Source organism: Neolamprologus brichardi, chromosome 7 (assembly GCF_056152115.1).
Source record: "Neolamprologus brichardi isolate AB-2024 chromosome 7, ASM5615211v1, whole genome shotgun sequence".
In the NCBI taxonomy this organism is placed as follows: Eukaryota; Metazoa; Chordata; class Actinopteri; order Cichliformes; family Cichlidae; genus Neolamprologus; species Neolamprologus brichardi.
In genome coordinates, this window is record NC_142110.1 from 42,913,872 (window position 1) to 42,937,941 (window position 24,070).

General features: G+C 38.1%; 1 protein-coding gene across 1 annotated transcript in view; it reads right to left on the minus strand.

The window, feature by feature from the left end:
* The window catches only part of LOC102779832 (transmembrane protein 132C), a 189,098-nt gene that overhangs the window by 5,899 nt on the left and 159,129 nt on the right, over positions 1-24,070 (minus strand). Inside the window, exons 6-8 of the mRNA XM_087843628.1 lie at positions 14,220-14,363; positions 8,481-8,689; positions 4,512-4,821 (exon numbers count right to left, since the gene is read on the minus strand). Of these exons, the coding sequence (XP_087699754.1) occupies positions 4,512-4,821; positions 8,481-8,689; positions 14,220-14,363 (663 nt within the window). The remainder of the gene's footprint in view (positions 1-4,511; positions 4,822-8,480; positions 8,690-14,219; positions 14,364-24,070) is intronic.

Genomic DNA, 24,070 nt, shown 5'->3' on the forward strand with positions numbered 1-24,070 from the left:
TCACATTTCCAATTCCCTACCTGATATAGAATCTTCTAGAATCAATGACCTTTTGAAATCTTTGCCTTTAGTTACACATAATCAAAGTTTTCCATTATAATACTTCAAAGCTGAATCTAAATGAAACTGTATTACCACTCTATCATATGGTAGCACTGGAAAAGATAAAAGGTTATACTCACAGCACTTTATTATGTGGAATGGGCCTAAATTAATTCAGACTATTGGCTGATTTAACAACCTACACTACTGTCAGATGTAAAACTGTAAGTGCTACTTTCTAAGTCTAACAAGACCTTGGGTATATTTTTTTAATGGGCTTCCATTTGTGAGTAACTACTTATCCTATTCAGGGTCCATGGCTCGTGTATTTACGAAGAAAAGAAAAGAAAAAATGCAACTTTGCTTTTCAATCTTCTTTTTACATATCTGAATAAAATCTACAGTAGAAGAACAAAAAAGACAAAATATTTGAAAATAATGAGTATATGTTCCTCTTGCACATTCCTCTAATAAGCTACACTTGCGGGTTATTAGTGTAATACTACAATATGTCCACCTGTATAAATACTATTTTTAAAATTGCATTCAAGATGTTGGGAATGAACCAATATAACAAACCAAAAATTGTAGTTCTGCCTCTGTACACTGCCACAGTGTATTTTTAATCAAACAATCAATTTGTGATTGTAGTGCAGACTTTAGGTTCAATTCAAAGGGTTTCATAAAACTTTTCCATTAACACTTCAGGAATTACACATATGCACATACAATATACAGAGTTCCCCATTTTTGGAAGCTCAGAATTAATTGGATGGTCAACTGAAAAGCGGTTTCATGGTCAGGTGAGACATGACAAATTAATTAGGCATATCTAAAGTTGACTCAAAATGTTGAATTTGTATTTTATTGCTTTGCAATGTAATTTTAAATATGAAAGCCTAACAGATGTGAGTGCAAGTAGGGGAGTTACTAGGTTGGAAAATAAAATAAAATAAAATAAATCAGAAGTTTAGCAAAAAACTTTAGTGTCCAACAGAAAAATTTAGTACATTCTTGAAAAGAAGGAATGCACTGACTAGCTTATAAACACCAAAAGGCCTCAAAGACTACAGAAGACAACAAAGTTATTATTTACAACAGACTTATTTCCATGGTTAAGAAAAGCAACTTCATGAGATCTAACCAAGTCTAACCAAGTGAAGAACACTTGAGAGGAGGTAGGAATTCATTTGCAATGTCTGCAATCAAGAGAAACCTTAATTAATGGAAATCCAGAGCAAGGTGCAAACCACCGGTTTCCCAACAAATACAACATTGTACAGATGAAATGAAAATTAACTTGTGCCAGAATAATGTGAAGGAAGGAAAAATTACGGAAAAGGAAAAGAGCAACTTCAGTATACCTCATTACCTGTCTAACACGGTGGAGACAATGTTATGGGATGGACATGTAAGACTCAATAGCATTGATGTGACTGCTGATCGATGTAGAAGGACATTTTCTGAAATGTACAACATTATAATCTTCTAGGGTTCAGCCAAATGCAACCCAAGGGTTAGTCAAGGCAAAGACATAAAATGTTTTTTTGTTACTGAAGACAAAACTGAAGGCAGAGAGAGAGAAGTGAAAGTGGCTGCAGTAAAGACTTAGCAGAAAATTTCAAGGGAGTAAACACAGTATTTGGTGATGTCCATGAGTTCTACACTTCAGACAGTCATTGACTACAAAGGACTTTGATCCAAGTATTCAAAATAATCCTCACATTTTGAAATTATGTTTGTATGTCCGATTAATGTTGAGCCCCTGAAAATGGGAGACCATGGATAAGAATATCTCCACAGAAAAAAACCTTGAATTAAAGCTGGAAGTGCACTTCAATTGATTTTTTGATTTAAAATCCACTGTGATAAAATGAGAAAAATTGTTTCTTTGTCCAACAAATTATGGACCTATAACTGAGAAGCACAAGTCATAGAAAGAGTGATGCTGAAATACGTTGTGCTGATTTTAAGAGAAAATAAAACATAAAAAGGCTTGAATACCACCATCAGGAGTTCATTTGTCACGATCCGCAGTGGCAGACCGAGTGGAGAGTGTGTGGAGGACTCAGGTGCAGACACAGGCGAAGACACGAAACTGAGTTCAAACGAAAAGCGAGCCTTTATTTTGGCTGATGACATGGGGGTCAAACAAGGCAGAAGCATAGTGACGAAACTAAACTGGGAAACTGGTACTATGATGCCACAGAAAACTATGAATACAAACATGGTGGGTGAGAACACAGACGACGCGACACTGAACACAGCAAGGCTGAGGACTAAATACACACATGAGGTGATCAGGGGAAGTGGAGACACATGGGGACACAGCTGACTAGAATGAAACATAATGACAACACAGGGGAGAGTAAACAAAATGCAGTGAACAAAGAACAGACTCTTTCAAAATAAAACAGGAAACACGGAGACATAGACATGAAACGAACTAGACAACAAGAGCCACACAGACATGACACATAACGGGTAGGCGCACGAACCAGGGAGACCGAGTACAGGGGAAGATGACAGAAACGACAACATGAACTTGACAACATAAGACACACAGACATAAACACATGAAGGGCAAGGGAGATTTAACACAAGGGTAATACAATAACAAATGAGCTAAAATAACTTAATGAACCTAAACAAACAATAAACATCAAAATAGACTAAAACTCAAAACACTGGGTCGCACGACCATGACATCATTAGGCTGACTGTTGGGCTTATTCTGTCATTTGTCCACCTACTACACTAAGCTTTAACATGATTTCACTCGATGAAGCCCATAAACTTTGACCTGGCCAGCATGGCATGCCAAGCACTACACTAAAAATACATAAACTGATAGCACACAGGCAACAACGTTGACTTAAAATGGACAGCTGGATAGCTGCAGACTATTTAAACTTTCTCTGCATTTTGATTTAATTAACACAAGCTTCTTTCCTATATCGCTTTATCTGTAATTTAAAGTTTGCTGTGACCAGCAGTGAAAGAAGCACTTGTTCTTGTCTCACACATTCACATACAACTAGCAGCCACGATACTAACAAGTGAAATAAATAAGGTCGGATCTGTTGTGGTGGCACAATAGTAACCCATGTGGATTTAGAGAAATACTGTAGTATAGCTGATTGAACGTAACCTTGAATTTAAAAAGAAGATGGAAGGTTTCACAACGCCATTCGACTGCTTCAACAACTGATGTTCATTTAGTGTGTGAGAACATGTGCTATACTGAGAAACGCCTTATTGGATTATTGGATAAATAGTATTCTGAGATACACGGTGAAAGGGTCACAGAATGAGAGGCTGCACAGGTGCAAGCTTTTACAAGACGTGCCATGAAGGCATGTTTCTTTGTCAACTCATGATAGGCTTAAGTGTTTGTGCCATGCTGCAATCAATATAGTTGTTTTTATATCTTACTCCGTTTAGACTAAAGAAACCATTCTACCATACTCTGCACAGACTCTTTCAGTCCATAACTGCTTCACCATATGTTCATCAGCTTATTGTTAACCTTTTATGTCTGTCTGTCTGTCTTACTTTCTATCCATCTATCTGATTGATATCTATCTTTATGTCTATCATGACCCCGAATTGGATAACTTGGCCTCTTAAATGTGATAATTTGATGATTATTTATCTGTGGCTTACAAGTTCAAATAACATTTTGAACATTAATATTGGAGCAGATGACCATTAACCTTTTAAAAATGTAGTAGACTAATGGTATCTTTAGTGGAGAATTAAAGTTATGCTTTCTATGTGTGTCTTGTCCCTGCATTTATAAACAAACTGGAAAGCCACATTCTGCTCCGCATTGACAAAGCAAAGCGGCTGAGCACAGTTTGCAGCTTTTCAGCTTGAAAAAACTTGAAACCCTGTTGGGTAATATTGACTGTGACAATAAGATGGATAAGACCAGAGTCAAGAGTGGTCCGACTTTTTCTATTCAGTTGTTTTGGTCCATCGTGCTTGTGCTTTGCTAAATCCATACATTTCTAATACTTCAACGTTAACCTAATCAAAATACTTTGCATTAAAAGAGTCTAGATGACTGGATTTGCTTTATTGCTTTTAGACTTCTCATTGTAATTTTCCTAATCCACTTGCCAGGTTACTTTACTGCTGCGTCTATGTCAGTTTATCAGTTCAAATACGTCTGATATTGTGCTCACTTGTGACCTTTTGTTTGGCTGCCAAAACAACCAAGCCAGTCAGGTCATTTAATCGAGTAAAGCTGCATGTTTCCTTAGTAACAACAAAGACTGTATTGCGGTGGCTGATTCAGGCATTAGTTACTGCAGCTTCCGTGACAGCTACAATTTAGGTCTATGAGATGAACGTGTAAATCCCCACTGATCAGTCATGGCAAAACAATCCTGACAGCCACGCTGCAGAGACATGCAGTACAACTTCTGCTTTAGAAACTGTGATAAAATATACATAAAGGCAACCTGTAGTTTGGTGTTTCCAGTGCTCAGCCCGATTACGACTTGGTCGTCCAGAAGCTGGGCAACCTTTGGGTCCTCCACCCTCAGAGACTCCTTCACCAACTGTGTCACATCCACCTGCCAGTCAGTGCCCAGCAGGAAGGTCTGCTGGCCCAGTACATCTTCCTCCATGGCTCCTCTACTTTCACTGATGTCAGCCACAAAGTGGGTGAGGATGCGCAGAGTGGTGCTTTGGTACTGGGCAACACAAGCAGTCTCTGTCCTCCCCTCTACTGGATCGACACCATCCTTATCATCTGTGACCCTCTCGTACCTAATGAAGAATGAAAAGAGGAAAACACTGATCAACTGCTGGCAAGGCTGAAGAGCAGGGATATCATAAACCCATGTCAGACTGTGTTTGAGGCAAAAAGCACTGAGAGCTCTCTGTGGACTCTGTGTCACCATTAGTGTCCATGAAGTAGAAACTCTCTGATGTAAAGTATTTACTGCTGTCAAATCATCTGCTGTGTGCTTTGCTGCAAGTTCTCCTGACTTTCCAAAAGTAATAGCCTCCCATTATTTTCAAAAATCCCTTAAAAACAGCTTGCAGAGAGAAACTGCCACCCGGCTTGCGTTCTCATTTTCTTTAAAAGAGCAACTGATATTTTTCTGTGTACCTGCTATTTATTTGGCTCACAGAAAACACTCTGCAATTTTGGCATCTCAGAAAATATGTTTCCTAAAAAAAATCAATGTTTTTAAACTCACAGCTGGATATTTGTAAAGCATTTGTTCTACACTCTTGCTCCTATTTAAGTGGAGCTTATACAGCCCTTTATTTTTATTTATCTAAAAAAAAGAAGCCAACCAATCCCCCACAGGTAAATCTGAACATGCTGGAAAAGAATGAAGGAGAAATAATCCTTTAATGGTAGTAACTACAGAAATCTGGTTTTTATTTGCCCAGACCCAAGATGGCAGTAAAATACAAACACCAGAAATGTTCAGAGTGACAAGTATTTATTCCTTTTTGAAGTATTTGCAATACTTGCCAGACCTCACAAATAATTGTCTTAATCAGTATTGTTTGGCCTATAAAAGAGGTTGAGTCTTAAAGAAAAAAGTTTTAGCAGAGAGCTGAAGCTCCTCCTTGCCTAGTTTGCTAATGGCCAATTTTTTGGATCAAAGATTTTCATTTCCTGAAATTCTTTTTTTCCATTCAGGGCTAAAGACGAGAGGGACCGCTTACCTGTTATCAACACACACTTCAAAGTCAAGCATCCCTTATGGTACCAGCATGGATCAGTGCACATGCCATGAGTAACCTGCACATTTGGAGCAACATTTCCTGTCATTCAGAGGATCTTTTTTCAGTAAAGACCTTGCTAATTTAAGCAGGTCGATGGCAAATCACATTCTGCTGTTATTACACCAACCTTAATTAAAAGTGTTTGGATATTAAACTTGCCTGCTGTCTATACCTGTCACCCATTTATAACAAGTAGAATGAGAAATATGAGCTCTCTTGAACTTTTATCACATATGAAACAAAAATGGACCCAAATGCTTACAGCATTTTAAAAAAAGCATGCAACACAGTGGTAAACATGCCCCTATTTGAACTTTTTAAAAAGTGTCTTTGTGCTACTTGTTGTCTTCTGTACTTGAATTAATGTTTAAATCATTTGCAAAGGATTTTTTTTACACACCAACTGGAAATGCTGTTGTAATAATAAAAATGTACATTTCTAAAATACTGTAAATATCCCACTGGCCTGTCTGTGCTGTATTTTCTTATTGGTATGTCTTACTATTCCTGTTAAGGCATAAGACACACACATTCTCATCCATCTCCACTCTATATTCCATTAGTGTATATCACTCGCCTATAAATTTGTTTTTCTTCTCTCTTTTTTCGTCCTGTGCTATGCCATCATCATCCCTCTCACACTGTGTGTCTGCCTCATTCTATATTCTCAACATAAACTTGTTATTGGACTTCCTTGTAATCTATTTTTCCAACTTTCTTCCTCTGCTTTTCTCTCCCTCTTCTCCTTGCTCTCACCTCATATTGTCTTATTCTTTCAAGCTCTGCCTGCCTCTTTTTACCGGTCAGGTGGCCAGGGGGGAGTGACAGTGACAGTTCCCATTAGGTTTAATGAGGTATGGCCGGTCTGGCAGGACAACGGGCTGACAGGTTAACGTGATGTGGCCCAATGGCTTGGCTTAGTTATAACCTGCCTTCCCCATCCCCTCCCAGGTTCTTATTCCACATCAGCAAAAGGACGGCACTTTAAACCAAGGTGACACTATTTGCTGGCATCAGAAACAGGAGGTCAGGACACGTTTGTAGCAGGAAGTGAGAGGTCAGCCATAGCACTTTTGTCAATGTACACATAAGCACACTGACCCATGAAAGCATTAATAAACCAGTGCCACCCCTGTTAAAGTACACATAACACACGTTCTTCACACAGTGATGCGCTTGAAAGAAATGATTGATGTGATCTTGCTTAGGTAGCAGGGGGCATTTGTGTTAGAGTGCCACCCTGTGGGTGGTACGCTAACGTGAGGAAATGTGAGGTATTTCTGAGTTGAAATAATCTCCTTAGTTAGCATTTACACTGCTTTCTTTAACTGAAAACATAAATATAAATTAAAAAGTGTTTGTACACATGATATATACACCATAACTACCCCTGCTGCAATAATGAATGACATTATTTTGACATATTTCATCATTACATACTACATAACATGTTTTCCAGTTCAGAAATAGTAAACATGGCCATTTTGAAAGCAGCGTCACTATTACTGAAAAAAGAACAAATCTTAAAAAACTGTCTTCATAAGAAGTTGGGCCAACACCATGAGTGTTCTGATGGTTGAGTTGGTGCCTATGAAGGCCATGCCATATGACCTACATCATATCAAACCACACAGGACTGATTTGGGCTGACCCATCCAAGGTGACAATACTGATATCCATATAATCTTTAAAACATACCTTACATATTCTGATGCTTTCAGAATAGGTAAGGTAAGTTCTTCTGTGTTAAGCACATTGAGTTTCACAGCAAACTGGAGCTCTAACTGTGACGACTGATTCTATCACTCATTACTCACTGCAACAAATCATGACGTGTATGTCATCTGCTAGCTCATGTAACTGCTGCTTTCATTCCACAGTATAATTCATGAATGTATATCTTGGCTCAAAGACAAAGATGGTAAACACTGGGGCGCAGGGAACAATCTAAATCTTGTTCACTTTATAAACACAACAGTGCTCTATTGTTTCTTCAACATAGTCACTATAAATATGATCACAGTAAATCATAATTATAAAAGCTATTATTAAATGTAAATTAGTCACTGTGCTTCACTGATCTTTGATATTGAAAAGGGTTAGTTCTATTTTAATCAGCAGAAATCATATTAGCAGAAAGATCATTAATTTAAATATTTTTTATTAGGATCATCTTGTACAACTCACGCTGCACTGCACAGATCATTGTACACTATATCTCTTTACACCCTCAGGAATATGCTCAAGCTCTGTAATGCTCAAAATTATTAGTCATTCCTTATTCAGTATAAGTACTTTTTTTCCTCCGTAGACCAGTCCAGTGAATTATTAGACACTTATTATGCAGATGCACTTGCATTATGCTTCATATGTCTGCACCATCATTACTGAGACAATTTCACGTGGCCTCCATTTTTATTTTTTTATTTTTTTAACCAAATGAAAAATATGATTGTCATAAAGGGATTGTTAAGAACTTCTCAGGTTTATGACCTACACAGAGAAATTTCGATTTTTGATTCTTGTGATTTTTTTAAGTTGCCAACTTTTCTTGTGATATACAGATGTGGGATAAAGCCCCCTCGGCCCACCGGAGTCAGTTTCTGAAGTGATGGAAGTGATGATGTGTTTTTTTATTACAACGTGCAACAACACAGACACAACAGACAGTCATGACTTACCTCCTATTGCCCATACTAACAGGGACCTTCCAACCCTTAATCTGGCTGAGCTCAGGGTCAGCTACATCAATTAGCAAGGGCAGGCGGGGCATCCATACGCTCATCTCGAGTTGTGCATTCAGAAAACTATAGGTGAAGTTAAGCATCACCCTGTTTTTTCCTCTTGTCTCCTTTCCATTGACATACACATAGTCACAGCGCTCTGACACCTAAAGAATAAAGGAAAAATTGCTGTGAGAGGAAGATAAGATGCAAAAACACTATCTACAGTTCAGTCAGATCTCTCAAGTCATCAGGGCAGATCTTTAAACGGTTCCTATAATTAGATCTAAGCGTGATGAAGGCGCTTTCAGTTATTGCTGTCCTGTTCTTCGGAGCAAGCTGCCTGCTGACCTGAAATCAATTACATCTGTGCATACATTAAAAACAGACTAGAAACCTTTTTATTAACACAGGCCTACACTCAGCACATGTTTTCACTGCCTTTGGCATTGTAAACCTACACAGGTTTTTATGTTCTTCTGTGTTAAGCACATTGAGTTTGCCATTGCCAAAACAATTTACACGACTTAAAGATTGCAAAGTACTCAAGAACAATCTCACTGCCAAAAAACAACAACAAAAAAATAAAATAAAATAAAATAGGAATAAATAATAAAGCATAATTAGACATAATGTTTTCATATTGCCCATCTGTCCATCCGTCTGTGCAACTCTCATAAACATGTTATTTCTTAAAGAATACTTAAACATGACTTAAAGATTGCAAAGTAATCTAGAATCTGATTGCCTAATGTCTAACCAGGAAAAAATAAGAATAAATAAGCAGATACAAAAATCCACTGTAGAAGTAAAGTTGCTCTATTTCACCTTTTTTCTTACATAGTAAGTAAATTTGATCATTTAGGCTGCTTTGAAAAAGATTTAAGTGCTTGGATTACTCAATTACTTTCAGTTTCTTTTCAGTGTGTGTTTGTGTTTGTTTCAGAACCGCTCTATTCTTAATGCGTGCCTGTGTGTGAAGCATAGTATGTGCACAAATTATGTGACTTTGGTCCAACTTAACAGATGGAGCTACGAAATGACCCAAACCTAATTCATCTAGCCAGAGAGAAAAACACTTGCTCAAAACAAATTATGAAGTGGCTGGATAAAGTACACCACCAGTCATTTTCCAAAGTTACTCTAATACATCTCCAACATAAAGAACTGATACAGCATGAACATCAGAAGTATCTTTCATTATCTCCAAAGCCCCAGAATCTCCTTATCAAACATTTCCCCCTTGACGAACAAATGTATTTAACAGTCTGTCATCAAATTTTGTTTGTAATCACTTGCATTTCACTTCTTTCCACTCTCAAATACCATATAAGCTTGATTGGCACAACTGGTAATTTCAGCACATGTCCTCAATACTGACAATTGCTTCTTTATAACAAACCAGTCACAAGAAGACTGTCATCTGTCGCCACTTCTTTGCATATAACTTGGCAGCTTTACTCTCGAATGATGTCAAACCAAGCCCTCTCTCTGAGGAACAAAAGTGACAGCTTGCTGTCTGTCAGTTTTCTCCTCCTCCTCCCTTTCATTTCCCTTTTCTCTTTCTCTCCCACTCCTTCGCTCTCACCCTCAGCCTTCTCCAGCATTACTGCACCTCCTACATATTTCGTCTTCCTGTAATGAGAACAGGTTGCAACTCTTAAAGGAGGATTCGTAGATACGAATCAAAGCGAGGGAAGGTTTAGGGTTTCATCTCGATGCATGCTAAATGGAAATGTAAAGCGGTATGAATGCAATTCATTTTCATTTAAAGTTTTCAAGTTATTTGTCTTAACGAGTGAAAACCAAGGAATACAAGGCTGATACTGGATTGCATACAGTCACAAAACTCACACAAGGATAATTTCTTTGTTCTTGTGATTTTAAAGTATAGAAGGCAACCATCCAGAGAGTAAGCTAAATCTATCTACTTCTGCTCACTTTTTTTCCTCTTTTATTATGCCTCAATGCTGAAGACATAATGTTTTCAGATTGCCCATCTGTCCATCCATCTGTCTGTCTAATTCTAGCAAACGTGGTATTTCTTAAATAATACTTAAACATAACTTAAAGACTGCAAAGTTCTCAAGAATGATCTGATTAAACTTAGTGGCAAAAGGCCAAGGTCACTGTGAGCTTACACAGCACTTTTTTGGCATTAACCAAATAATTCACTTGCAAAATTATGATAAACCTCATACAAATGTCTACCATGCACTGCAAAAGTACATAAACACACTAGATATTGAACAAAATATGATGGAACAGATCCAAACGTGACAGAAACCAAAACATGCCAAGGACTGCATCGGTGTTTTGAGGGAGAAAAACTTTTGCTCTTTTGCTTTTATTCTTGGTTTGCTTTGGTAGCATTTTTTGTTATTTCCATTGTGCTTTATTCAAGCACACAAAACACTGCATCATACTAATAGGATCTAATAACATTTTATAGGTTAACTTCACTGTGACATCATAATGTTCTGAAAAGAAAAGTAAAAACAACTGTTTTCTTACTGTTACAGCAGAGTACAGATGGTGACCAAATGCAATAACTGGTTCCATGTTTATTCCCTCGCTCTCTTTTTTACCGCAATGTTTTTAAACTAGTTCCACTTTAACGCTTGAGCTCCATATATGCCTATACTTACATAAAGTATAGTTCATGATAACCATTAATGATAAACTTAGCTTGAAGACAAAATTAAGACTCATCTGTTTGTCTGGAAAACAGCCAGAGATTACTTTGTCACTTTGTTACTGATAATGCAATCACAGATAAAGGCACTTTATAAACTTAGAGGGTACACATGAGAGTTACTGACTAAAATAAATCTGTCTGACTAACCTGACTAAAACCGACTCATGAGAGAGCACTGTATTTAACATTTATGAAGTACTATGTTTTGGGGGTCGCAAAATTTCTAAAAGTTCCTAAAACCTAAAGAGCTAAAGCTCAGTGGTTTACTGGATCCGTCAAGTGTTCTACATTATTGGGATAGAAGGAGAAACTGTAGCGCAACACTTTAAATCAGAAAATAATCATCAGAAAATAAAAAACTTGCAGTGCAGTACAGCAATGATGGATCTATTGTCTTTTTTGCCCATTCTAAAGCTGTGACTTATATGAGGGAGCTCACAGGATTTGGAAACAATGAGCATTTTAAAATGGGTTCAATGGCAGTTTTTGTCTGGATTGCCATTGAAATACTCTTAAATACAACATGCTATAAATGTCGAGAGCAAGCTAGATGACTGGGTGAACTTCAACACAGTATTATTATATGTGAAGTGTAAAGAAGAGTACTTGCTGTGATTGAGGCTGGAAGTTACACTACATGGACAAAGGTATTGGTCCATTTTAAACTTCAGGTGTTTTCAGTCCTATTTTCACAGGTAAAATCAAGCTCCTAATCATGCATGCAGCATCTGAAAAGAAAGTGCTCACTGAATTCAAGTACCACCGCTGCAGAAGTCAGTTGGTATAAAATTTCTTCCCACTAGAAGATCTAGTTGCTATTTAAACATATTGTGATCATACTGCCCTTCAGTAGAGATTCAAACTATAGACTGAATGTTTTTTGTAAAGGTAACTTTTTTGCTGAAGTTCATAAAAATGTATATGATTATTGCATTTTGTTTTTTTTTTTAGTAATGATTAACATGGCATTAATCATGTAGTGCAGTAAGCACAGCAGTCTGTTGAAGGTATTGTATTTGAATATAATGTTAGGCAGAAAAAAATGTTTTATTTGTGCACTGACAGGTTACTTACACATTTTCGTGTCTTGCAGGACGGGCTGCACATCTGGTTGTGTCGCTCCACTTTTTTCTCCCTAGTTTGATGTATTTTAAAACTTCTTTTTTACTTGGGTTTGTTTTTATGTTAACTGGGCCAGGCGCAATGTTAGTCGGGCAATGTGCAGTAATTGTGGTACATTGTGGATCATTAGTGGTCTTTTATTATGATAGTCTAATTTGATTGCAAACTCTCTGAAATAATAAAATTGTATACATTTTGGCTGATATTGATCACTTGTCCCATTTATTCTGGACTCGTCCCTGCATGATCTCCTGACCGGAAGTTTGTAAGAGCAGGATCACGGCCTCAGTGCTCACCATGTGTGTTTTTGATCACTACACTTATATAACTCTCTTATGTTTCCCAGTGTTTACCAGTTTCCTGTCTTTAATGACTTGATGTTTGTGCCACTGTTGTCACTTTGGGTTTCTTTTGGTAACTACATTTCCTTGGGGTTCTTTTGTTGTTTTACTCCCTCTCTTTGTCCCTTGTAATTATCTGCTCTGCCCTTATTGTGTTCATCAGTTCCTCATTGCCTTGCTCTTCCACTTATCTTTGTCAGAGAAGTGCCCTTTGCTCATGTTTCACCTGTGCTCTCCTTTTATAGCACGTTGTGCCTTCCTCTGCTTCCCTTTTTGGCTCATCACTTTGCTGCAATCAACTTTAGATCATTTACCCTGTGTATTGTATCTGGATTACTTATCACCATTTGGACTTTATTTTTGAAGTATCAGCTTAGTCAAATAAAGCTCATCTTTTGTTTGCTTAACTTAGATTGTGTCTGCCTTCGGGTCCTCCTTTTTGTCTACATATAAAATAAAGAAAAGAAGGATTTAACTTCAAAGTCTCAAAGAAACAGTGAAGTGGGGAAAAATAAAGCTGTTTTATCTTGAGATGCCTTTGAAAATAGTAAGAAGAAAAGATGGGTACTGCTTACTGTTCTCAAACCCGACGAGCGGGCAGGGGAGTAGACTACTGAGGTCAGCGTCACAATATGTGGTACTACTTCAGTTGATAATTAAACCCTTTGAGAGATCTCCCTCTTTTCTTCTATCTGATATGCATGTATAGTAAACACAACACACTTGTAGCACTGTTCTTTTTTTATCACGCCTACTCACAATCAAGAATAAACACTTTTATTTTTCTTATTTTTCCCCAGTTATATTTTTCTTGCTTCTCCTTTCACATAACGCTACAGAGACGGATAATAAATCTGCTGTGGTGGTAAACAGCTCACAATTATTTCCTTATTTTATGTTAACAATAAATCCTTTGCAGCACTTCCCAAAAATTCAGTAAGGTTTCAGATTAATTATGTAAGCCCTCTAAAAGCCAATGAAAATCAACTTACAGAGATTTAAAACTTGCTATATTTAGTCATGGTGAGCAGTTTGTCACCTTGACAGTTTGATGGTGTTATGTAATATATAAGTGGTATGGATACAGACTCTCTTTCAGCATGATGATTGTTAATTATTCCTCCTTTAAAACAAGAGCCGAGTATAGAGTATGTAATCAGTGTTTTTTTTCCTGTCTGTTTCTCACCAAGATTACACAAAAAAGCTGCCAAGCTGCACTTCATGGTGGTGAATTGGAGCACGAGAAAAGGATAAACCAACTCCCCCCCTCCTTTCTAGGGTTTCTGTTTTAAAATCTAACTTTTCAATCAACTTTCTATTTTTCCCTTGCCATTAAACAAATGTATCTTGGTACATGTTTTGATGTTTTGCTAGAAGAAAACGAGCACCTTCATTTTCATTTCACTGTGCAAAAAACTCTTGAAGCCCACAAACAGAAGTGTTATTCTTCCTGTTAACGTACCTGCATGCCACTAGAAAGCTGAGCATTAAGGATGAGATAAAGTGGAAAAAAAAAAGAATTCATGTTGCACGAACCTTGATAACCTGTTCATCCGTTGACTTGCACTCCACTGACTCTGTAACATCAGAGACCGCACCATCCGTCCCTACAGTGACGACCTTCAGCGGAACAGCGACAGTACGCCCAGTGAGCACAGCCGTGTTGAGAATTTCAGTGTCCTGTAAGGTGAAAAAGAAAGAAACACACACATATTCTTAATATTACTATTATTATAAACTTTTTTTGCTGCTGCCTCAATCCTGCTTTACACCTAGTTAAGAATCCATTGGCTGATTTTCTACTAGATAAAGCAGCTGATGGGCTGAAAGTTGATGATGAAGCAGCAAGAGAGCAAAAGAGAGAGAAAAAGAGCAATCTCCAGGGGTAAAAAAAAAAAAAAATCAAGCCAACATGAAAGAAAAACATGTATGTTCTTGAAAGGCCACTCGAGGCTGGCTCTGAAAGCAGATCAGTCCCTGTAGATTCCAATGTTAAAATACAGCTAAAATATGCTTTTACAACCTGCCACCAAATAATTTTCATTGCTTGAGTTGATTTCCCCCTTGACATTAACAGATGATTTTTTTTTTTGTTTGTTTGTTTTTTTATAACTCATCTGTTTATATTTTACTAAGGATTTAATTTACTTCGCTTGAGCCCTTTTGGCGTGTGGCTGTTTTGAGGGATAGGTGGGTGTTGATAAGGCCACTCTAAATCTGCTAGCCTTCACCTCAGCTAACTGGTGACAGTGTGTTGATAGTGTTTGTGGTGTTGGTGCATTGGTGCCAGCAAGCCTTATTATTATCTGACAATATAATATCTGACAAATAACAAGGCTTGTGCTGTGTCTTCATTATAATGAAAGCTGGACCAAAACGTCTGTGCTTCACTTTTGGTGTTTTTTTAATTTTTAATTTTTATTTTGTACGAATCAGCAGAGAGGTGTACTATGAATGGAGATTAGGTTAGCCAGGACTGTTGAGCTTAAGGTCGGAGTTTTCACAAAAGTGTCACTTTTTTTACCTTGATAATCACCATGGTAATATGTGCTCAACTCAAACTGGCTCTCAGCAGACGGTGTTTAGTATTTTGGTTTAAAGGGGGCTGGATGATCAGGGATTTTCTGGAATGCATATTATAGATGTATAAACTACATAAACTGCAGCTGTTGGAGCTCTGATTAGAAAAATGATTAGTAGATTTTGTAACACCAGTAATTTTCAATCATGAAAATTAATTTTGCATTGATAAACTAAAGGGATTTCCACATCTCCTTTCCACCGACTAACATTTAATCCTTAAATGTATCATAATTTTCGGAGCTCTATTGTGCAGCTTTCCTGTTAGGAAAAAAAACAGCAGCAGCGAGTGTGCACAGAGTGGTAAAATAAACACAAGTCAATAATGTTTTTTTTTTCTTCCTGCTCAGCGTGTTTCTAATGATTGTGGAATCAGAAGATTAATGATCATCTGCAGCATTACTTTTTTGTCTTATTTTCAGCACCAGTTTTGCATTTTACTGCTCACTATATATCTTTATAATGTTCATAGATCTTTATTATTCATCAGTGTGATGATGTCTCTGATTGGAGTAGGTGATCCTCAATGGAAGCATGCAGCGAGCCTAATGCAGAAAGCCTGGTTTAACAGAGAATGCTGATAACCACCATCATGATACTCGTCACCTCTGACTGGGGTTTCACATTTTGTCTAGCTAGCTAATGCAAAGAAACACTAGTGAACGTTCTTCATAATATACCCCCTCAGGTCTCCGTCTCCATGGGAAACACCCCTCAAGTCCATGGATACAATTTACTAACCAATTTTGCTATAGCATTACTGTATCTGATAACTTCTGGCACTCCATCCTCTTGTCACTTCTGGTTACAGATGCCAATGGAAACAATGCAATAATGCAGCCAAGACTTCAAAAAATGTCTCTAAAAACCAACAGCAGTTACATCCATATTTAATAATCGAGTCTATGATAATATCACTTTGGGATACTGAACCAGCATGAAACCGATGATCTGACGACATTTGATTGTTACTTTCTACTGACACCTTCAGTGGTGGCAGGGCAAGGGTTATTAGAAACGCCCACTGTGTATAGGCAAGCTTTTGGCCTGTGGGGTCGGGGTTGGGGGTCATAATATTTAGGCAAAAGGCTTTAGTGCTCAGTCTTTTGTTTTCTAGCTAGACCAAACAACACTTCATGTATGTTTGCATACATTAAAAACATGTATTTTAGAAAAAAAATATACGTTTTATATTTATAGTGATATCCCTAATGTGTCTTCTATATACTGTGAACCTAGTTTCAAATGCCATTTATTATCCGAAGGTCAAATCTCACGCAACTATAGACTGTAGTTATTGCAAAAGGTTTTTTACCTCAGCGTTCAAGTAGCCCATCATACAGTAAGGATGAGCAGCAGCTGTGAGAAGTGCTATTTACTGCTACAGAGATCCTGCAAAGCACAAGTGAGGCTGTGTGACTGTTCGCTTAAAGATCTTTGACAGCAAATAGTAACGATTTTTTAAATGGACTTTTGCATCAGTCAATAAGCATGCTTTTTTCATTTTGTTTACATTGCATAGAATGTATGAAGCAGCAAGTCTTCACATTTAACAATCCTGAAATAACTAAGTGTGGCATTTTTTAAATAACTCGAATGATTACAAGATTCTCAAATCTCTGAACGATCAAAAATGCAACACTTCTATGTAAGAAAATACATATAAATCTTTATTCTGTGCATTTTTTCCCTACCTTCTTAAAGTCTGATACCTACATCCCCACAATACAATATTCAGTGATGGGTGTGATGGTTCAATCGAAGATTAGAAGCAGCTAACACAGCTCTGGGCTACAGAAATGTTGTAAGCTCACTTCTAATTCTCCCCTTGATTTTTTTAATTTGAATGTCTACTCTTTAGCCCAGCCGATACCGCCCCGAGAGACATCACTTATTAGTTTAAATCGATTTTGAACAGCCCCCTCTTGAACCACGTAGGGCTTTACATCACATATACAGTGGTAATTCTTCAGATCAGTAAACAGATGCCTGATATTGTTCCCTCTACTGGTTTACATTGCAGTGAGGTCACAGTATGACAGTTATTCGAGTCTTCCCAGCTATTCACCATTATTCCCCAGAACCAATCTTAATTAAAAGAAAAAATACAAAACAATGACAATAATGCTTCACACCAAATGGCAGTCATTCCAAAGCTATAGCTAGATTCACTTGAGAATGACAGCCTTTACAGAAGAGCAGGAAGAAGATAATGAGATCAATTAAGACAATGCCTGGTAATCCTTTCAGTGTGTTCGTCGTATAGAAGATTTGCTATAACAGTAGATCATTCTCATCACTGCACAGTTTAAATAAGACTACTAAGAGCCTGTGAATGTTCATTAAAACGGTTGCCTTTTTGTTTTTCTTTGTCATTAACTATCCCCCGTATCTGCAGACATACACACAGAGAAACTGCTTTTTAACCTTGGTGAAATGTGTGGTGGTGATTCCATGCTGTTCTGTTTCAATATTTCTTGCTTGGCTGATAGATCTTTCTCAAGGGATGTGTTTGGCCTGCCACAAGGGAAACAAACCCGAAAGTTAGAATGAACAGAGGGCAAATTCCTGTAAGTGAGCAATTTAGTGCTATCCTTTACAAGCACAATTGTTAAGCCTCTTGTACGTTTCAAGTTTCACAAAGACAAACAAACTTGCAAGTCTGCCTTGTTTGAGTTTCAGATCATTTGTAGTATATTGATGGTAAAGCATGGGATATACAGCGCACAATTCATTTCCTGAAATGGATTTGAAAGTGAGGCTCGTTTCTCACAGATTCAAATGATATTCAAGCATATTTAAATCTCCAGCATTCCAGTAAAGCCAACACTCAACAAGTGAGACATCCATATAAACTCTAGTCCGTGTTCCTCAGTGAATGATGAATATATCTGCTGCTAACTGTATGGTGCTGATGATAATAAGCACCTATAAAAAGTCTTCTCTGTGTGATCACTACTTCCACATGTAATGGGAAGTACCTTTTTTTTGCTTAGTGAGCCATTACAACTGGAACAGCATGATAAAAAAGAGGTCTTAATGATCTTCAGCATGTATTGGGGAGACTGTCCATCCTCATAAAGAACCGAGTAGTGAACAAGATCAAATGTAATCCACATAATGACAAAAAACAGTGAAATTTAATAAGAGAGCATTAATGATGCACGAGGTAGCAAAGTCAGCGTCTTCATCTGTAAAACCCACCTACGTCTCATCAGCCACCGCCTGGCTGTTCAATATCCCCCCTGTGGATGAGAGGGTCTGGTGTGTATTCCTCATTGACAAGGCGTACTTGTACACACCAGCAGATAAGCATTTATGACTGAAAATGACTATATTATAGATTAATGCGCACACATACACGTAAACAGCTAAACGCAGACACCTCCGCATGCATATAAAAGTGCTACATATATTGCATAGCAACCCACATATCAGTATAGATATGTAAACATATTAACTTAGACACACACTTGCAAGCACAAAGACACCCTACTTTTTTTGCCCAGCTCAAAAAAAAAAGAAAAAGAGGCATGTCTCCCCCCTTCTCATGCTGCAGCTTATCTTAACAACCTCTCATTGCAGTGCAGAGAGCAGGGCAAGAAAAGAGAAGAAAGAAGGCGAGAGAAGGGAGAATCAATAAAAGGCCATTATATTTCTGAGCAGCAGGGGGTAGAAGCATAGAGTGTGTGGGGGCTGATATGGTTGCGGATGAATGTTGTGTAAGGTAGCAGACAAACTCCTGCTTGGAGAATAGTTACTGTATGTAAATGTGTAAACGCTCAAGGACAAAATCTGCTGTTGTTACCCAACTTTGATTTAATATATATGCTTTATTGCAAGAGGGCATTATTATTCTGCCACTTTGGTTTCAAGACCTGCGCAGATCAGTCAAGTCCAATGAAAAATGAGGAACCGATGGCTCTTTTTACACATAACGACTACGCACAACAAACCCCTAAAGTTCCTGCACTTTTGGATAACCTCCCAGTCTCTGCAGTGGAGTCCCTCTTCTGTATGGCAGGCTTGTGTGAATAATGACTAATGTTTATACCCCTATAACGTATTATTTTCCTCACATTTTTTTGCAAACTTGTTCACTGACAGTAACAGTATTTGGATGCTAGAGCAAATGCTAGGAAATAGGGTAGTATTAATAGTAAAATACTATTATTATGGAAAAAAAACAATATACAAAAACTACTGCTAATAAAATCATAAAATTGTGTTTTGTGTGTAGTCTCTTGCTACGATACACCTTATAAGCACAAGAGGTCTAAAGATGGAGTTAAAAGAAATTACAGCATAATGATAAGTGACTACTAATCCATATAGACTTATTCAAAGGGTTTAAACAAGCAGGGTAGGGACACAACTAAGATATGCTGGTCTTAGATGTGGCCCAGAACACCTTTTAACCATGGCTAGCTGTTTATTATTCAGTCACAGAACAGATGCCTCTGACCCACAGAAAACCACAGCTCAACCGTTTTCTAAGCAGCTGAGATTGGCAGGAAGCTCACAGGTCCTGTTCTGTGTTGGCCAACAGTACAGTAGGTTTATATTGCCACTGCAGCACTCCATCCATTCAGTTCATATCAATTATCAATCAAAAAGTCTATTCCCTCTAGCACCTATATAGTCTACCCCTGCCACTCAAAAACTTTGGAACATCTTAAAGTGTATAGTAGGAGATAAAATGAAAGCAAAGGCAGGGGAATCAATGCCTCTAAGGATTTAATTTCTTTTTTCCCACTATTTTTTTTTTTTGTTAGAAATGGTGATACAACAGAAGGAGAGAGCGGTGTTCATACAATGTAATCCTTTTACGGTTATGACTTGGGAAAAAAGGCACAGCAGCCAAGGTGTTCTGCACTGCAATGCTATATAGTCGGAGAAAAACCGGAGCAAGGTGCTGATAACTGAAGTGATGACTGATGTGATGGAGCGAGCAAAAGAGGGAAATTACTATTTTGTTCCCAAAGTTAGGAAGATGACAGTCATTTTACGTGTAGCTGCTGAAACTTAGCAAATCGTCAGGGTTTGGAGTTTTCATTTTAGGGAGTGAACAAAAATACTCCACAGTACTTACAGCGGAGTACGCAGAAATCCTACATTTTGCTAGTAAGCTAGGTATTTGATGAAAACACACTGGAAGTCAATTGAATCTGGAGTTTTTTGTGAGGACGAAATAAGCTGAATAATCAGCTTCTGCGTCTCCGCTGATTTACCTCAATTGGCATAGCAGCTATAATTGCAGTATTAGCAAATAAAGAGTTGAAGGCAGTTTGGGGCCATTCTGCATTGACCATGAGTAAGAAATACCACTATTGATTATTAAATTGGGGCCTACAGTGATTTATACTCTCCTCATTAATTAGATATTGATTTATAACTTCTTGTCCTGGCAATGGGTTGGGTTTGTTATTGTGTACTGTGAGCTCTAAATACTTTTAGTAAGATTAAATATTAAGCGTCTGTTGTTTTTTCCTGCCTCATACTTCCTCACTTTAACATAAGGAGAGGAAATGCCAAAGTCAGCAGTGATAAATTGGCTGTTGCTGATAAAGCCTGTCCATATTCTGAGGACCTTTCTCCTGTCTCTGGCTGAGGCCATTTGATTAGAATAAACCAGAGAGCACTATACTGGACCATGGCCCATGCTGGCCAAATAAATAAAAGACCCTCAACCCAGCCTGACAGAATGAGGGAAAGGGTAAGGAAGGCAAGCCAGCAAAAAAGTAAACAAACCACAACAAATGACAGAACGGACAGGCTTAACTTCAAAGTAAAGCCTGACTGACATACATATCTTGGGCCCTGAGAGAGGCAAGAGAGACATGCTGGGCGGCAGAAGTGAAATAGTTTGTGTGTGAGTACAGAGGATATGCACACATGTCATCCTCATTCTCTGCTGCTCTGCTTCATGCTCACTGTTACACAACCCACCCTGAAAAAAAAGTTTTTGAGTCCAACCAATGTGATCGTTCACATTCTTTAGATTTAGAAGTTGTGTGTCAATAATATGAAGGTACTTGCTGACATACTGCTATTTTACACTACTGTGCAAAGGTTTTGAGCCACCCTTCATTTAGTTCTTGCATAGGATATAGATTCAGTGATTCAGTGAAGCATGCACATGCAGAAATTGCTATACAGAAAAGACGTTCTCAGGATTTCAAAACTGGTATGACATTACTCAGTTTTTGTTTTTTTCCCCCCCGCAGGATCTTTATAAAGTGTTTCCTTAGAGCCTCAGCTTTGGTGTCAGCTGGCCTCTAATGCAGGCATGTGCATAACACAGAAGGAGGGAAGGAAGGAAAAAAGAAGAAGCAAAGAAATTACAGTTCTAAACAACTAAATAAATAACAGAAACATTGTTATTTGAATAGAGTTTGCTAATTTTGATCTCCCTGACTGTCTGCTGTCTCATCTCCCTCTCTTGCTTGCTGTAGGATGATCAGGATCAACAATGACAAACAAGCCTGATGCATAAGGAACATTTTTCCCAGAGCGAAGGTGATAAAGAGAATTCATTTATTCAAAAAGCTCAGCATAAAGATAAGGCAGAAAATTAGAGACCCATATATACACAAGAGGACTTAATTAAGCTATAAGGGGCATTATAGCAGATGGCTAATGTTGCCCTGAGGGCACTTAGCATGCCAATGGATAGCCTCACTGCTTCCCAATTAGTGCTCTGTCATGTCATTTCCAAATACTGTTACTGACAGTGAAACAGTATGACTGATAGCATCTTGCTTGAAAATTGCTGGCGAGTTCTGATGCAGTGATAGCACTTTGTATAAATTATAGATATACGACCCTTTATTTTGGACTTGGTTTAAGCAGCCAAGCAGCATAGGAACACACAGGGTTTCTGCTTTCTCTTCTTCTTTTGTTCTTTTGATTTTCGAAAGCATTCATCCATCAAAGTTGATTGCCAACTTAAAATTGCAAGGACAGGAAATGAGAAAACCAAACTGGGTACAGTGGAACCCCAACTTAGGAAATTAATTAGTTCCCAAGGGTCTTTCGTAAGTCAAAAATTCTCGTATGTCGAAGCACCCATCGCGCCTTTTGAGTGAACAATAGGCTATAGGCTAACGGCAACAACAATACGTCGTTCCAGTGGAACAGCGAAGCGCAAGTATGAAAGCCAAGGGGTTGTCACATGATTTGGAAGGCATTGTGGGCATTGCAGACATTCTGGGCTCAGCCAATCAGAGCCAGCGGATTTCGTAACACGGGCAGAAATATTGCTGTTCAGTGCCTTCGTAACTTGAATTTTTCGTTTAACGGGGTATTCGTAAGTCGGGGTTCCACTGTATATGGATTTATAGTGCTTTTTGTTCAAAAGCACTATAAACTTCGATGCATTCACCCGTCACCCAAGTAGTATTTCAGCTGCTGAATTACAGTATTTGCTTTAACCAAAAAATTATTTTCTTGACTTGTAATACTCACAGGAGGCCGGAAGGCTGATAGATGGCAGCTAGTCATGGCAACTTATTTGATTTATCGAAAACACCATTTTTTTTTTCTTTCAATCTTCACCATTATTGGCACAGATAAACTTCCAGCCAAGCTTCACCAATGTTATCTGAGGAATTTCAGATTTTTTAAAACACCACTGCGAATTCTGACCAATCTGACAAACCGAAAGTTACATTTCTCAGAAACTGTTTCATGTATTGACATGGAATTTGTTCTAGGACTAGGCACCCCTCGCTGAGGGACGTGTCTTGCTGGCTCAGAGTATCATTATCTGTTAATGAAAGATCATTTTAACTTGGGGGTACCTCCAGCCCCTGTTAACCCTCCGCCCTTAAAAAAAAAAGACTATACCCTGATTGCTCACCTGGTCTGCAAAAGTAATGAGTTTTCTGTGAGTATGGGAAGAGCACTCTCCGAGCTGCTGGCTAACTTGCATTCTTCAAGAGCTTGGACAGGACGAAGACTCTTGTGTTCACTATTGAAGTGAACAAAAGAACATTTGCTGTGCTTTGATCGCAGATGAGACTTTCTGAAAGCAGAAGCGGCTGTTCAAAGTAAATAATGGCAGACTGCATTGTTCCTTGAGAGTGTGCCAAAGTAGCCGCTATGCGGGTATTTTACATTTTTTCTTTTTTTTCCTACATAGTGACAAAGACAGGTAGGCTAACAAATGAGAAGCCTTGACTACAAAGAAAGTTTCTCAGTTCTGTAGCAGAGAAATACTCTCTCTGGTGCTGACTTTGGGCTTTGTAACTTTACACACTGCTTAAACGTGGGACTATAAATCATTTAAAAAAAGGAAAACCCTTTTTAAAAAAAAGTCACTTTAAACCACTGAATGGAGCCAAAATGAATAAATCTGAATTTGCCCTGATGATTATAATTCTAGACAAAGGTGCTTAACCACGGCCACAAATACAGTTAATGCAGAGCTTCCTGCTAATGGTGCTGATTATAATGTTATGGGACTGTAAGCACAAAGCGAATGTTATTGAGTTTGAAATAGAGTGCGTTTCAGAAGCTATGAATAAAATGCTAATGATTACATTTGGGATGTACTGTAAAGAGCTATGGGGGCCAACTGGCTGTCTCTTCTAATGAGAGAACAGAGAGGCAGGGAGCAGCAAGAGAGGGATCAAAAATTCATGGGAGGATGCAGTAAAAGTAGTGCACACTGAGCTGGCATGTTCTCTGCATGTACCGTCTTTCAAGCTTATTAATGAAACACCACCATCGTCTCTCTTTTCGTGTCTGTTCCCGGGCCAGATTGTGTTCAGCCCTGCAGTTTTCTTTGATTGTCCCATTAAAAT